General features: G+C 42.4%; 1 protein-coding gene across 1 annotated transcript in view; it reads left to right on the forward strand.

The window, feature by feature from the left end:
• The first annotated feature begins 1,333 nt into the window (after positions 1 to 1,333).
• LOC106847425 (putative neutral ceramidase C) overlaps positions 1,334 to 15,429 on the forward strand; it is a 105,605-nt gene continuing 91,509 nt past the window's right edge. Inside the window, exon 1 of the mRNA XM_044754960.2 lies at positions 1,334 to 1,481. Within this exon, the coding sequence (XP_044610895.2) occupies positions 1,439 to 1,481 (43 nt within the window). The 5' untranslated portion in view covers positions 1,334 to 1,438. The remainder of the gene's footprint in view (positions 1,482 to 15,429) is intronic.

The raw sequence follows: 15,429 nt of genomic DNA on the forward strand, positions 1-15,429 counted from the left end.
GGGGAGGGTTTCATAGGCCAAGAATGGAACTGGTGTCTATCACTTCTCACTTTCCATCGGCCAGACCTCAGTTACAGCTACTCCTGACTGCAGGGGAGGTAAGGAAAAAGAGATGGACTCAGATTCTGTGTACGAACTAGCAGGTCTTGCCACAGAAAAAAGCATGTGGCATACACTAAGCCTTCAACATAGTAGCTGCTGCTATTGTTATCACCATTATTGTTATTACACATTCAGTCTCCGAGACAGGCTGTGTTCTACACACTGATGGATTTGCACTCCCTGGAGCTTGCAGGCCCCCAAGGTAGATGCACTTTAGGCAAAGGAGTCCCCAGAGCCTTGGAGCCCAATTAGTAGCTAATAAACCCTAGCTGGCAACTCTGCAGCTCCAATCAGGGGGAAGAACAGGGAACTTTAACCCCAGATTCCCACACAGCTGCATATCTATTTCCTGCCTGCCTGCAGCAATCAATTTCCTACCAACACTTAGACCCCTCCTCCCTGCCTTGCACCCAACTTCTCCTTGCCTGTGGATCCCAGGGAGGACTCCGTTATGGCCTAAAGAAAACCAGGGACTCACCTGAGGATGAGGGGCATGTTTTTACCCCTTTAGCTGCTATTCTAAGCTACCCACTAATAATTGGAAAACTGGCAAAATTTCTATAGGGATTTAGGCTTCTGTGCCTCCTGCATGTGACATGCGTGGAATGACGTGGACTTCAAAGACCTGGGCAAATGTTAAAGCCTTTGCTTTCTTTTCCTGCCTTTGATACCTTCTAATCTGGGTCCAAAAGCCTTAGAAGAATGAACTTTTCCTCCAGGGGCCCTAGTAACTATGTAATTAAAACAGAGGCAATACTGCGGAATATTGATGTCTGGTTTTGCCTGGGAAAGACACCAGGGAAAATGTAAACACTGTCTTATTTGCTTCCCAAAGTACCAAGGTGCCTACCTGCAATCAGTTTTCTCCATCCAGTTACCACCTTTCTAGAAAAGTGTGGGCATCCCCTCTCCCAAGCTTAACTCACTCATCCAAAATGGTCCTAACTTCCATCTCTCTGCTGATATGTCCTACAAAGTCTCCTCTCAGTGGTGTGTAGTTGATGGGGTGGAGAAAGAATTTAATATTTTCCAAATCAAATAGGAGAAGCAGGTCAGTGTGAGAAAATGAATGGCTTCTTGCCAGGCTGTGTACGTGTAGGATGCAAAAGGACGAACTCCAGGTTTGACTTTCCAAGAATGGTGCAAGGGTGTGTCCATAAGCAGCCTCAGCTGGGGTGCCTCCTGCTCCAGGCATGAGTCAGCACGTAAGTAGTTAAGTTGGCAAGCCTTGGCTTCCTTGGCTTGAGCATCCAGCCTCTAAGAGTTAACCTGCAGCACTGCTGGGAAGAGCAGGGGCCGAGGATACAGAAGCATCGGGCGCTCGCTTGCAGCAGGAATGACAGGCGGTTTTGAACAGGCATCTGCTGCAGCAGGTCTGGGTACGTAGCTCTGCTTTGATTGATAGTGTTTTGTTTTCTCCCCAGAGAACAAAGATGGTTGTTCACGTTTGCAAACAAGATCCCTTGGACATTGAGAAGGAACAGATGTTTCTTAGCCTGCTGTTCATTATGAACATAAGTAACAGGGATGGGATGGGGGCTGGGGAGCAGATTCTTCATACTCATTGATGTTTCTGATTGTGATGGGAGATTTTCTTTAATTCTGTCTGAATTCCAATGTGGTGTGGTCAGGTCATTTGAATGTCATACTTACAGTGGAATTCAAAAGCTATCTTTTGGCTGTTCTTTCTGTAAATCTTCATATTTACGTTTGGAGATATGAATTTGGTTTGCAGAGTTTATTTGCTGAATTGGTGAAGCCAAGTGGCAGAAATCCATTTTCCTACCCCATTTTGCAAAGTAAGATTCATATCCTTAGGCTTCAAGAGCAAACTTCTCTAAATTTACCATATGCCTGAGTGAGAGCAGTAGCATCTCGGATATGGTCTTTTTCTTTCTTAAAACTTGATGACTTTAGTCATGACCTGAAATAACCTTTAGAATCTCAGTTCTTTTAATGAGTCTCCTTGACGGGGTCACCTGGGCCTTTCCCATCACATCTTTATTTTATTGATTAAAAAATGTCTGAGATTTAGAGTAGATTAGAACTACCCCAGAGACTCGGATTTGGTGGAATTTCCAAGGATATAGGGACTTAGAAAAGTTTGTCTGGATCTGATTCCACCTCCCTTCTGGCACCACAGCAACATCCACCAACTAAGTGACACTGATGACTTTTTCCCAGTTAGCACCTCCCGCAGATTTAAAATATGGCATGTACTTGTCAGGCTTAAGCCCTACTTAACTAGTTACTGCTTTGCAGCACAGTGATCAAAACTTGTCTTAAACTGTCTTAGAATCATCTAGGATATGTCTTCCCCACTGCCCATAACTTCTCTTACATTTGACTGAATTTTCAACCAATGAGAGACTCCTTTCGGTAAGAAAGCTTCTCTGTGAAAAATGCAAACACTACCTTAAAACTTGGCATGCTATCAGTCATTGACACCTTCCTATAAATCAATTTAATACCTCCTTAAAATCACTCTCCCTGAAGTAATGGAGTTTTTCCAGGATGAAGGAAAGATGGTGAGAATCAGCAATTCGGAGGCTGGACTCTGAAGGCAGAGGATTGGCGAGCAAAAGAAACCTTGGTGGGTGCTGCGGGGTAGTGGCCAAGGGGGCCAGTTGGAGAATACCATGTCCTGAGAGGAGGGCAACTGGGATGTGGGAGCAGGATCTAGAAGACAATGCACATGCTGCTGCAGGTGAAGGGGCCTGAAGACTTCCAGGGGCACATGGGCATAGTTAGCATCTAAGGGAATTCATTTCCAGATCCTCAACTTCCATTTGAACTGCTTTCCCAAGGAATTTTTTCCTGAGAGCTCATCTGAGTTCCGCTTCAGAAAATAAAGGCAAACTTCTCACTCATCTGGAATCTCACTATGGGCATACAATCTCCCTATGGTCCCAAGGTATATAGAAATCAGATGGGCATCACGTAAAGGGATGATTTCAGAACACACCGCCCCAGAGGGAGAGCAGTGAGAGCAAAGCAAACAGAAATGACCACATCTCATTTTGTCTTGGTTTCAAACTCATGCCAAAGACTCTGTGTCTTGTCTCTCTGACTACCTTAGAATGACAACTAAGGAGTGAGAATGTTACCATGAGGTCGGGGTGTATGTATAAATATATTTACTGGAAATAAAAAACAAAGTCAGATATTTTCTAACAGTAATTCTGATTTGGCTGCCTGATTTGATGATGAAGTTGGTTTGGCTAATTAGGGTCTGTGGATATTTTCCATAAATTTAATACGCTGATTCTGCTGCTCACGATTTTGGCCAAAATACAGTTAAAATATGCATATAATATACATAAAATGAGAAAATACAACTTCTTCAAGTATTTAAGCACATGAAGCTTTAGAGGTGATCTTTTCAAATGTGCGAGGAAGTAGAAAATTCTTTTAGGGGTTTCATGAGCAAAAACTTATGAAGACCACTGGTATGTATTATCCTTGAGGTGAGATGAGTGTGTCTGACAGTGAGTGCCTTTGCCCTTGGACTGCCACAGAATCTACTCCTTGTCTTGTGCCTCCTTGCACTTTCCCTTCTACTTCAGGATCCTGCAGTTTCCATTGTTTAGCCCCCACACCTCTTCCTCTGTAAACCAGCTGGTTGATTTCTTTGGTGTATTTAGTAGTTGCCTAGTGATTCCAAAATAGGGTGTGCATTGGCAAAGCAAAGTCTTCATAAGGCAAGCGTTGAAGAAGAGGAGGGTTTATTCACTGATGTCTTCATCAGGAATTTTTTTGTTATCTTCTGTCATGTGTCAGAGTGATGTCACCACTGCAGTGTGAGTCAAACGATGTGAATTCAAATCCTATGTCTGCAACTTATTATCTCTTTGAAATTCCTTGAGCCTCAGTTGCTTCATTTGTAAAACTGGGATCGTGTATGCAAACCTCTGGGATGGTACTGGTGATACAGAGAGGAAAAGGATGGGACCCTAACACCAAATTGACTAGTGGGAAGAGACACACTCATTAAATAGTAAGTACCAGAATAGAAGAGTGCATAAAGTTTAAGAGAAAGAAATGGGCTAAGTCATTAACTCTGTCTGGGGAACTGCTGTTCTGATAATTAGCATCTTTTCAGCACTCTGCGGTTTACACAGCAATATCACATACTTTTTCTCTGTATTGCCTCCATAATCCTGTGAAGTCGATTTTTTTTTGGTAAAAGGATGAGGAGAGGCACGCCTCCATCCCAATCACCTTTGCCAAAAGGAAACAGTTGTGCTGTGAAGTGATATCTGGAAACCTTGCCTCATTGGTTAAAGCAGAGATGCCTGGAGCCAGCTCTGAATATTCTTCCAAACAGGCACCTTCCCAAAGCCTTTCTGCAGTGAGAGCTTTGCCAGTCTGTCTAGTCTCCCCTCAGAGGAGGAAGTGCCTGCTTCTTTGCTGAGACCGGTCAAGTCAACAGTAAGCGAGAAAAGTGGAGACCACATCAAGTCTTTAATGCAGCTACACTGTAGAGAGGGCGAGAAGGAACCAAGCTAATCTGGGCCATCCCTCGGGGCAGGCACCTGATGTTCTACTAGCATCAGGGTGAAATGAGCACCCCTGAAAAAACGGTAATAGAAACTTCGAAATGGCCAGTTATCCATCCATGGATATCATCCATGGGATCAAGACTCCAAAACAGGAGGATAAGAATCACCCGATGCTGCTGGATTTGAATATCAGAGGTCACCCTAAAGGATGGAACTCTGACACCCAGGCTCCCTGCAGCAAGGGATGCTTTTGCCTGTAACTCTAAATTGTACCACTCAGCTATCTTCCCATTCACTATGAGGGAATTTGTCCCAAATTTTTCCAAAAAGATACGATCCAAAATTTGTACCCAAGGTTTATGAGGCTTTTTCTCACAGCTTTCTGCGAACAGCTGCTATGACAATATGACACTTGAAGAGAAGGAAAGAAGGTGGTCAGGGGTTAGTCATTCCTAGGTTATGGCAGCCCCTGAAACCACAAGAGGGCAGTGCAGAGAAGGGCACTGGTGACTGTGAAGGAGAATTTTAATGTCTGCTCAGAGGGTAATGTGAGCTTCTTGGGATTCTGCCAAGAATGAGGTGCCTAAGGGCCTCAAAGAATCTCCTGGAACTGTTTTCAATATTGTTTTTATTGCTACCCACATTTCCTGATTGCTCTTCCAAACTGGCCTGGTCTGGGAAGAACAGCTGACATTAAAAAAAAAGCCTTAAAATGTATTTATGATTCAAAAGAAAGCAGTGTATATCAGCTGGACATGGTTTTGACAGCCACCTGGAAAATCCAGTGTCAATTCCTGCTCCGCATTGTCTCTCTAGCCCCAAGGACAGCATTGTCGTCTGATACTATACTTGAGAGATGCCACATTGGTGGCTGAAGAGGTGGCTTGTGCAGTGACAATGTTGTGTTGAAGAAAGTTCATACTGGCTCATCAGAGCCAATTGTGTACAGATCTTCCCAACTTCATTTTCAGTGACTTCCTTTGGTAGCTTGAAATCAGCCGTGGTAGGAGTTTTCACACCACAGAAATTGGCAAATGTTATACACCAGGGCTTTTTATTCCTGGAGAGCCAGTTGTCAAACACTTAACAGCACACCACTGCCAATACTTGTTGCAGAAAATTCTTTGATAAAGAAATGATGTGCTGGTTTAAGACATTAGGAGAAAAAATAGCATCAGGAAGAAATTATTTTGTATTGTTTTAAAACATTATGATAGACCCAGGACCATGTTTGCTTAGTGGGACAACTCTGGGTTTGCAAATGGGGAGTTTTCTGGACAGGTCACTTTTCAAGGTCAAGCTACTAGTTTCCTAAATGCTCAGATCCATGAACTAGGCTAATTTTCTCTCTTTTTTTTTTTAAGGAAATCTTTTTTTTTTTTTGCTGGGAAAGATTTGCCCTGAGCTAATATCTGTTGCCAATCTTCTTCTCTCTCTCTTTTTTTCCCCCTCCCCAAAGCCCCAGTACATACTTGTATAATCTAGTTGTAAGCCCTTCTAGTTCTTCTATGTGAGCCACCACCACAGCATGGCAGCTGACAGACAAGCGGTGTGGTTCCACACCTGGGAACTGAACCCAGGCTGCAGAAGTGGAGCAGGCCAAACTGTAACAGCTAGACTGTCAAGGCTGGCTCTGAACTATGCTAATGTAATCACATAACCCTGTCTTTATATTTCTATATTAATAATAAGAAGACTTTATAAGTAAATCTTTGGAGCTGAGGTCAAAGAGTACTCAAATCCTTTTCCAGCTCATTTACCTTTTTGGGTTAATAGAAGCACAAACAAGAAATTTGCCAAGCCCAAATGTGGAAGGTCATTTGTTGAAGTCCATCTCCCTAACTTCATATACATGGAGACTGGGTCTGAGTGGCACCCACAGTAGATTAACTCTATGGCCAACATCACCTTCTGTCTTCTCAGACGGTGGGGAAGTCTCTGAGAATTACGCTATAGGAGGCACTCGTTCATTGATAGGTTCTTAAAGTTCTTGGTCTAGTCATGCTAAACAAAAGGAAATTTTCCTTTTAGAAAATGTGAGAACTCTCCATGGATTATGTTAGTGTATAAGAGGAATTATTCATTTGCACTTGATAAGAGTGTCTAAACTAAAAAAAATCAAGGGAATTGTGAAGTAACCAGCCCTGATGGTTTAGTGGTTAAGATTCGGTACTCTCACTGCTGCGGCTGGGGTTCGTTTCCTGGTCAGGGATCCACACCACCCATCTGTCGGTTGTCATACTGTGGCAGCTACATATTGCTGTGAGTATGAAAACTATGCCACCAGTATTTCAAATACCAGCAGGGTCACCCATGGTGGAAAGCTTTCAGCAGAGCTACCAGACTGAGGGACTAGGAAGAAGGACCTGGCCACGCACTTCCAAAAATACTGGCCACGAAGGCTTTATGAATAGCAGCGGGGTACTGCCTGATAGAATGCTGGAAGGAGAGAGGATGGAGCAAAAAGACAGAGCACGTTTCCGCTCTGCTATGCACAGAGTCGCTAGAAATCAGAATGGACTCCATGGTTCTAACAAAACAAAAGGGGCCAGTTTGCCGAGGTTTGCAGCAAATACTCTGGGTGTTCATGGTTCTTTTCCTTCTTATTGGTCAATGTGTTGCCCCTTGTTGTAGCAAAGAGATCTGTGACTCAGCTATGGGCTTTAGCTTTAGCAACATCCTCTCCCTTCTGTGGCCCAGGCCAAACAGCCCGGCTCGTTATGGCTCAGGACCCAGGCCCCAACAAGTATCAGATATGCCTTGTGTTATTCTCCGATCATGAATTTCTCTCAGGGATCTTTAAAAAAGAGAATGGGCTGAGAGCAAAATTAAGGCGTCCCTGGGTCCCTGACCTACTGCCAACATAATCTCTCCTTTACTTTAACCCAGCTACATTTATAAATACCATGGCTTGATTTTTTTCTGTATGAATTTCCTAGTAAATAACAGCTGCCTCCTGCTAAATATAAAATTTAATAGACAAAAGTCAGAAGTCATAATCAACTCAGCACTAACGGCAACAACAAATTATGAAGAAATCTTATTTAATAATCGAGTGCACTTACCATGTATTTCTCAATTAATCCTGGTAACAACCTTAAGAGGTGGATACTATTATTCCTATTTTACAGATGAGGAAATAGATGCATAGAGACATCAAGTGACTTCCTCAGGTTAAGGCAGTACTGGGATCTGAGCACAAGAAATCTTAAGCCAGAACTCATTCTCTAAGCCACAATTCTTTATCATCTCCTTGTAAAGGGAACGACTGAAAATTCAGCTCCTCTCCTCTGAAGATGGGCCCCCACTTTTGTAGCGTGGAAAACTGTCTGAAGGTAGAGGTAGCAGAAAAATGAATTTCATAAATTGATCAAGTCTTTCATGTGTTTCTTTTTCGTCTGTGTGTGAGGAAGATTGGCCCTGAGCCATCATCTGTGCCAATCTTCCTTTATTTTATGTGGGACACCACCACAGTGTGACTTGGAGTGGTTCCAGGTCCACACCCGGGATCCGAACCTATGAACCCCAGGCTGCCAAAGCAGAGCACTGCAAACTTAACCACTAATGCTGCCAGCTGGCCCCTTCGTGTGTTTCTTTAAGTCAGAACTTCAGACACAGAGCACAGGGTGAAAGATGGAGTGGGAAACGTGAGGTTTCAGCTCGAGTTGTGGCCTGGCATGCAACACAGGAGGCATTTCTTATGCAAAACAAAAACAAAACTCTTTTGCCACTGCTTTCCACCTTTCTTCCTCTTCTGGGTTCTGCCAGAAATCTTGAACGATGTAATATTGTTAGGAGAAATAAGACGTCTGTTTCTCTCCCATACACCTTTTTTCAAGGTTGCTGGAATCTTGGAAGAAATAGTATATTCATGAGATTTCTGTTTGTTGTTGTAATTGCAAACCTTAACCTCAGCCCTCATTCTAATGCTTTTAGGCCTGGTGCTTATACCCAGTACTCAAACTGAATCCATTTTCTTCTTCCCTTCGCAATCAGTTTGTTTCTCTAAGTCTCCTTTCTTGGTTAGTGGTACCACAATTCTCTCCCACTCTTAAAAAATTGCAGTGATGTTTGTTTTTCCCTTTCCTTCACCTCCTACATTCAGCGAGTGTCAGATCCTAGCGACATACTTCACCAACACTTCTCGGATGTATTCCCCCTTTCCATTTCCACTGTCACCTCCACGTACCAACTTGGCTCAGCTTCTCTCCCAAATGGGGTCTCCCCTCTTACGTGGTTGCTTGTCTCCAGCCCCAGGGTGGCCATTAGGTTCCAAGTCGTTTTTCAGCTCCACCTCCTTCTTTACCCTTGGAGGACTAAGTTTGGAAGAATTTGGAGGATCTGTTTGGGCTTCTCAAGAAAAAGTCCCTTGATCAATTAGTGATGCCTGCCGTGACCAGGGGATAGCAAAGAAACATTGTTTCTTAGCTTCTTCCTGCTCCATTTTTCACACTTTTGTCGGATGAATATTTGCAAAATGCAGCTCAATTTATGTTTTTATTTGCTCAAAAACATTTAGGGACTCTTTACTGCTTTTGCTAAGTTAAAATTCCTCAGCCTGGCGTTTGAGAACCTCCAGGTTCTGCCTGTAACGTATCTTCTCAGCTGTATCTTCCATTGCTCCCCTACAAAAGCCTGTGACAGCGGAACTCAAACTCAGGGTCACAATGGACCAGTGGGCAGGAGAGGGTGAGGTTATCACCAGAGAGCTGGCGATCTTACGCAACACCATATCCTGTCTGAACTCTGGCATTATCAGCGTATGAATGTGGGAGAGTGTCACAAATGAACATCATCCTTCAGGTGGTCAAGGTAGAAGAAGATAGAGAACTGCTACCCTCAGCTTAACCAAACCACACCGCTTGCTATTATATATAATTCGGGCTTCCCTTCCCCTGCACCTCAGGTAACACTGATGCTTTTACCTCTTTATCTCTACCAGGCAAAATTCAGCTTGACTTCTGCTTCTTTCATGAAGCCTTCCCTAACTTTTCAAACTAGATATGATGTCTCCTTTGGATGAGCCCCCAGAGCATTTTATTTAGGATGCTTATGTTCAACCTTGCCTTGTATTTATTTTGCACCTGTCTTGTATTCCCCATATAGATAATCAGCAGGGTGAAAGCCTTTTTCCTTTTCTTTTTTTTTTAAGGAAGATTAGCTGTGAGCTAACATCTGCCACCAATCCTCCTCTTCTGGCTGAGGAAGATTGGCCCTGAGCTAACATCCATTTCCATCTTCCTCTACTTTATATGTAGGACACCTGCCACAACATGGTATGACAAGTGGTGCGTAGGTCTGTATCTGGGATCCGAATTGGTGAACCCCAGGCTGCCAAAGCAGAAAGTGTGAACCCAACTGCTGTGTTACTGGGCCAGTCCCCTCCCCCCCTTTTTTTTTAATCTTTCTCTTTTACTGGGCTGCATACATGGTAGGCCCTTCATGATGTGGCTACTTCTGACCTCACTTGTCACATCTTTCCTCGGTGACTTCTTGGCCTTCTCTGCTCCTGTCGTACCAGACAACTTGGAGGTTCCCAAACTCCCTTTGCTCTCTCTTATCTTCTGGTCTTTGCACATGCCATGCCTTCTTATCAGGTGAAATATATTGCAAAAATGGCCACAGTCTTCACTTCTCCCTGTATGCACACCCTCTGCAATGTGACTTCCATCCAGAGGTGGAGACCATTTTCCCTTCCCGTGAATCTGGCCTGGCCCTGGGACTTGCTTCGTTTAATACAATGCAGCAGAACTTATGATGTGGCATTTCTGAGCCTAGGCCTCCAAAAGGCTTGAATGTTTCTACTTATTCTCTTGGAAACTTGCCAAACTGCCATGTGAATGACCTGGGCTACCCTACTGGAGAATGAGAGACCATGTGAAACAGAGATAGGTGTCCCAGCTGGGGCCATCCTAAACCAGCAGCTCCCAGCCAACCTCTAACCAACCTAGCAGCTTTCTGTTGATGCATGACCAAGTCCCAGATCAGCAGAACTGCCCAGCTGGGCCCAGCCAAATTGCTAACCCACAGAATCATGAGCTAAACAAATTGTCATTTTAAGCTATTAAGTTTTGGAGTGGTTTGTTATGCAGCCAAAGCTAACAGATACACTGGGTTAGTGGTTACCTTTCTGGTCTCAACTTAGGTATCACTTCCTTGGCAAAGCTTTTCTGACCCTCTTCAAAGTCTGGGCTAGGGTCCCCTGTTATATACCCCAGAGGCACTTGTAGTCCACTTATAATCACTTGGGAATCATCTCTATTTTACACTGGATTGTAAGATTTCTGAAGGCAGGAGTTTCGTCTTATGAATTATATCCTAGCCCAGTATCTGGTGCTCTGTAGATGCTCAGAAAATGTTTTTGAATGAATGAAGCAATTGATTAAATCAGAGGTTGCAACTTGTGACCTGCATATGTTCAGTTTGTCACACACATGGTGTTGACCTAAAGAAAGATAAAAAAAGTATTTTTTCCAAAATTTTGTCTACATTTGAAAATCAAGAAATTTAGGATAAACACCTATATGACTGACTTTTTACTAAAAAATGGGAAGATCCATCAACATTGGGCCTTCATTTCCTCAGGGCCTCAATGAATGGTGGCTGTCCCCTTTAGATGGGCACACACTTTCTGGCTGACAGTCCTCACTGATCTCCACTGTCTCCTCAACACCCATTGTTATTCATCATCGCATCTGCGCAGTTCTCTTGTAGACACTGCAAGTTTCACTCAGTCACTTACCTGCTGTAAAGCACTCGACACTTAGGAGAGCTACTGACAAATGTGTCTGCCTACTCACTTCCACCGTCAATTGCTTATGGCCTCATTTTTCTCCTTTACAAATTAGGCTTGTTTTTTCTCCCTCCAAAGGATTTTCAAGGATAATTTAGCTTATAACTTGCCTAAACTAGAGCAAGATGTTTTCTTTTGTCTCATAATTTTGTTTCATTATGGCAGGAATTGTGGTTTGGCTGGAGGTATCCTCACCCAGCGGTGCTGGCAGGCCTGTCAGGAACGTCATGCCAGTTTTCTGATGTTTTTCCCTTTAATGGTGCTCTTAAGGGTCTATGTAAAACCTACTCTTGGGTGGCCTGTCTCCTTCGTGGTGGATGGAGGTAATTTTTCAGCAGTGTGAGGTGAGATTAGAGGGCTTTTTTTGATGACTACTCATTCTGTTTATAAGGCTTATAACTGAATGATTGTGTTTATGAAGGAAGAAACTCCCCAGCCAATTCATAATTCCAGGTTAAAAAAAACCGACAAACGACTCACCAAGGCTGGTGGATGTTCAGCAGGAATACATTGGCACAGGTGTACCAGTTGTTTACCCTGGTATGTGTTCTGATTGGTCAGCGCCTAGGGTGAACCAGTAGTTAAATCTTTTGAACGTATTAACCCTGGAATTAACACATTGGAATGGAGAAAATGCTAGTTTTCAATCATGTCTTTACCTTGGGACTCATTTGTGAGGCGACATGCTTGACAACTGGATCACAGCTTGATGCCACCTGTTATCAATTCTCTTATGTAAATATCAATATAATTATTCAATTGCAGAGAACCTTTATCTCGTCTGGTGCATGAAAGTTTCAGCTCACCTGGGCATAAAGAGGCAGTTCAGCTTGTTATCTGATTAGTGAAGTGAATAAGCAGGTAGACCTTAGCTCTATTCCACTGGTCCTGACTAAACTAGTTGACAACTCGTTATTTCTAGAAGTCCCATACAATCAGACCACTGACTTATGAGCTCAACCAAGATGGAGTCTGAGGTGAGCACAGTCCTCCTTATATAGCCAAGAAAAGAAACAGAAGCTCTAGTTTTAGCAGTGGTTATCCTTCATTTGATGATGCATAAGAATAGGCTCGCAAAGTTGACACCTTTTTTAGCCTATTTGGAGAATTAAATTATTTACTCTATGTGACTTTTCATATCCTAAATTCACTCATCAGTTATGCTGTGGAGGCGTCCCACATACAAAATAGAGGATGATTGGCACAGATGTTAGCTTAGGGCCAATCTTCCTCACCAAAAAAAGAAACAAATAAAATTAAATAAATAAATAAAATGCAGAAAATAAAAGATAAATTTCACCCTAATAAAAAATGGATTAGTCTAGTTATCTCTTTGTCTCTGTCTCCCTCTTTAATTTTTGATAGTTTTAAAACTTGAGGTTCTTTCTTTTAAAACCCAAACTTAAAGAAATAAAGCCATCTTGGAGAAAAGTGCTTTCAAATATGTTAGATATTCTTCTGCTGTCTTAGAGACTGTTAAACAAAAATGACTCAAGTTGTCACTCTGACCACTGATTATTATCATGGACTGAGTCATTTTCACTTGAGTCTCTTTGAGCTATCACTTTTACTACCTGTGTGCCTGCTTCTAGAAACCTGAAGTGTTCTAATTTTCTGTGATTGGAAGAAAAAGAACAGTTGGTTAGAAGTGTATCTAAATTAAAAGTCTCCGAGCTTTGCGTGAGCCTAAGAGCTTCTCCTATAGTATGAAATGCATGAACTTTATTTCATGAGGCTCTGTGACCTGGAGGCCTTTTATATTTACTTCTCATTTTAACTATATCTTGGAATTGAGATTGCATGAAATGTGACTTCTGAATTAGATTTTAATGTATTTTGAAATGTAGTGTTGAGCATCTTTACATGCACCTGTTGACCATTTGAATGTCTTCTTTGGAAAAATGTCTATTTAGTTCCTCTGCCCATTTTTTAATCAGATTTAGTTTGTTATTGAATTCTATGGGTTCTTTATATATTTTGGATATTAATCCCTCGTGTGATATATGATTTGCAAATATTTTCTCCCATTCTGTAGGTTGCCTTTTCACTTTGTTGATGATTTCCTTTGCTGTGCAAAAGCTTTTTAGTTTGATGTAGTCCTACTTGTTGATTTTTGCTTTTGTTGCTTGTGCTTTGTGTGTCATATTCAAAAAATCATTGCCAAGACCAATGTCAAGGAGCTTCCTCCCTATGTATTCTTTTAGTTTTAGTTTCAGGTCTTATGTTTAAGCCTTCCAAGTTAACTTTGAGTTAATCCATTTTGAGTTAATTTTTGTGAGTGGTGTTAAGATAGGGGTTCAATTTCGTTTTTCTGCATGTGGTTATCAAGAAATAACACCATTTGATTTGCAGCTTTGTTGGACTGAAATAAATTTTATAAGATTTATAATTTAGCTAAGGAGTCATCTTCATTAATTGGTGTTAATCAGGTGACTATATTAATTAGGATGGGCAGGGGGCTTGCTATGGTAACAAATAACCCCTCCCTCCCCAAATCTTAGTGGCTTAACACATAAACATTTATTTTTTGTTTATGCAAAGCACGTTCATGGTCTGATGACTCTCTGATGTAGTTTTCTTCCAAGTGGTGACTCAGGGATCTTGTCACGTAACATTTGGGGCATGCAGTTATCAGGGTCACCATGGCAGAGGAATAGAGATCATGGAGAACCCACACCCTCTCCAAATGCCTCTGTGTTACATATTTTGGTACAGAAGTGACACGTCGCTGCCACTCACAGCCCATTGACCAGAAATTCCCATGAGGCCAGAAAGCATAACTTTCCTGTATGCCCACAATGGAGTGGAGGACCAGAGAGGAATGAGTGCTGCAAGTCTCTACCACGGTGACCTTGGACAGGCAAATTAACTTTATCTATGTAACAAGGAGTTTAGACTGGATGACGAGATGTCTGGATGACTTTGGAATCTTTGCCTCTCCTCACAATCTCTGAATCTAAATATTTGGTTTCTTCTTATTACTAGCTTTGTATTTTTGATTACTTGTAGGCATTATTTCATTGTTACTCTAAAGATATCAGGTATATGAATATTAGTAAAGGGCAGATGCTGCATAGTATAATTGATGGTTAAGCTAGAGGGCTCTAAGGCAGGTGATCTGGTCTTGAATCTGTCTTGCTCTCTTATTGGCAGTATGACTTTTGGCTATTTGTTTAACTTCTCTACGATTCATACCTTTTTTTTGCTTTTTAATTCAAATATAAAATGGGGATAGAAATAGTACCATCCTCAAAAGATTACTGTGTTGAATGAGACAATTCAGGTAATGGTCTTAGAACAGTGTCTGGAACATGCTAAATGTTCCATGAGTTTATTTCATTTTATATTTTACTATTTTTAAAAGAATACTGTCTTTCTTGCCCTGGCTTGATAAATGTCTCCATAGTAGCAGCTCAATAAATTGTTGACCTTCATGTCCTGGTGTGATCAGCCAGCCCAACCCTGCAAGTCTCTCGAATCTACTGACCCATAAAATGGAGGCACAAACACTACCTGTAGGTGAGCTGGGTCTTTGCCCAGGACCACCAACTCCTTTGGACTTGTGCCTCACCTGCTTTAGCTTAGATTCCATCCCTGCCTGGCCCTGTCCTGGCTCTATATCTGAATTGGATCCTGCCTTTGGCTCCTACAAGGTTGGTATTCCTGCCTGGTCTCCCCACATCATTGAGCTCTGGCTTTCTCTCACAGGCTTTCCTTGGCTGGCCCCTTTGACTCCTGAGGAACCCTACTCTAACCTCAGCCCCTCAGGACCCAAACCCACTCTCAGCTTCTGGGTCACACCGACTCTTGGTTCTAGCCTTCACACGGTGGAGGGGGCATCAGACAGACACCCCCTCTCATTTCATTGGCTGCACTCTTTAAGCTTGGTTATTTCTGGTGCCACGTAATCCTTATTACCATCTCAAATCAATGACAAACCCAGGATGTTAAGTACCTCCTATAGGCATTATCCCTCCAGGTAGATACACTAGAGCAAGAACTTTTTCCTTTCCCCCTGGATCTTAAATGGAT

Source organism: Equus asinus, chromosome 2 (assembly GCF_041296235.1).
Source record: "Equus asinus isolate D_3611 breed Donkey chromosome 2, EquAss-T2T_v2, whole genome shotgun sequence".
Classification (NCBI taxonomy): Eukaryota; Metazoa; Chordata; class Mammalia; order Perissodactyla; family Equidae; genus Equus; species Equus asinus.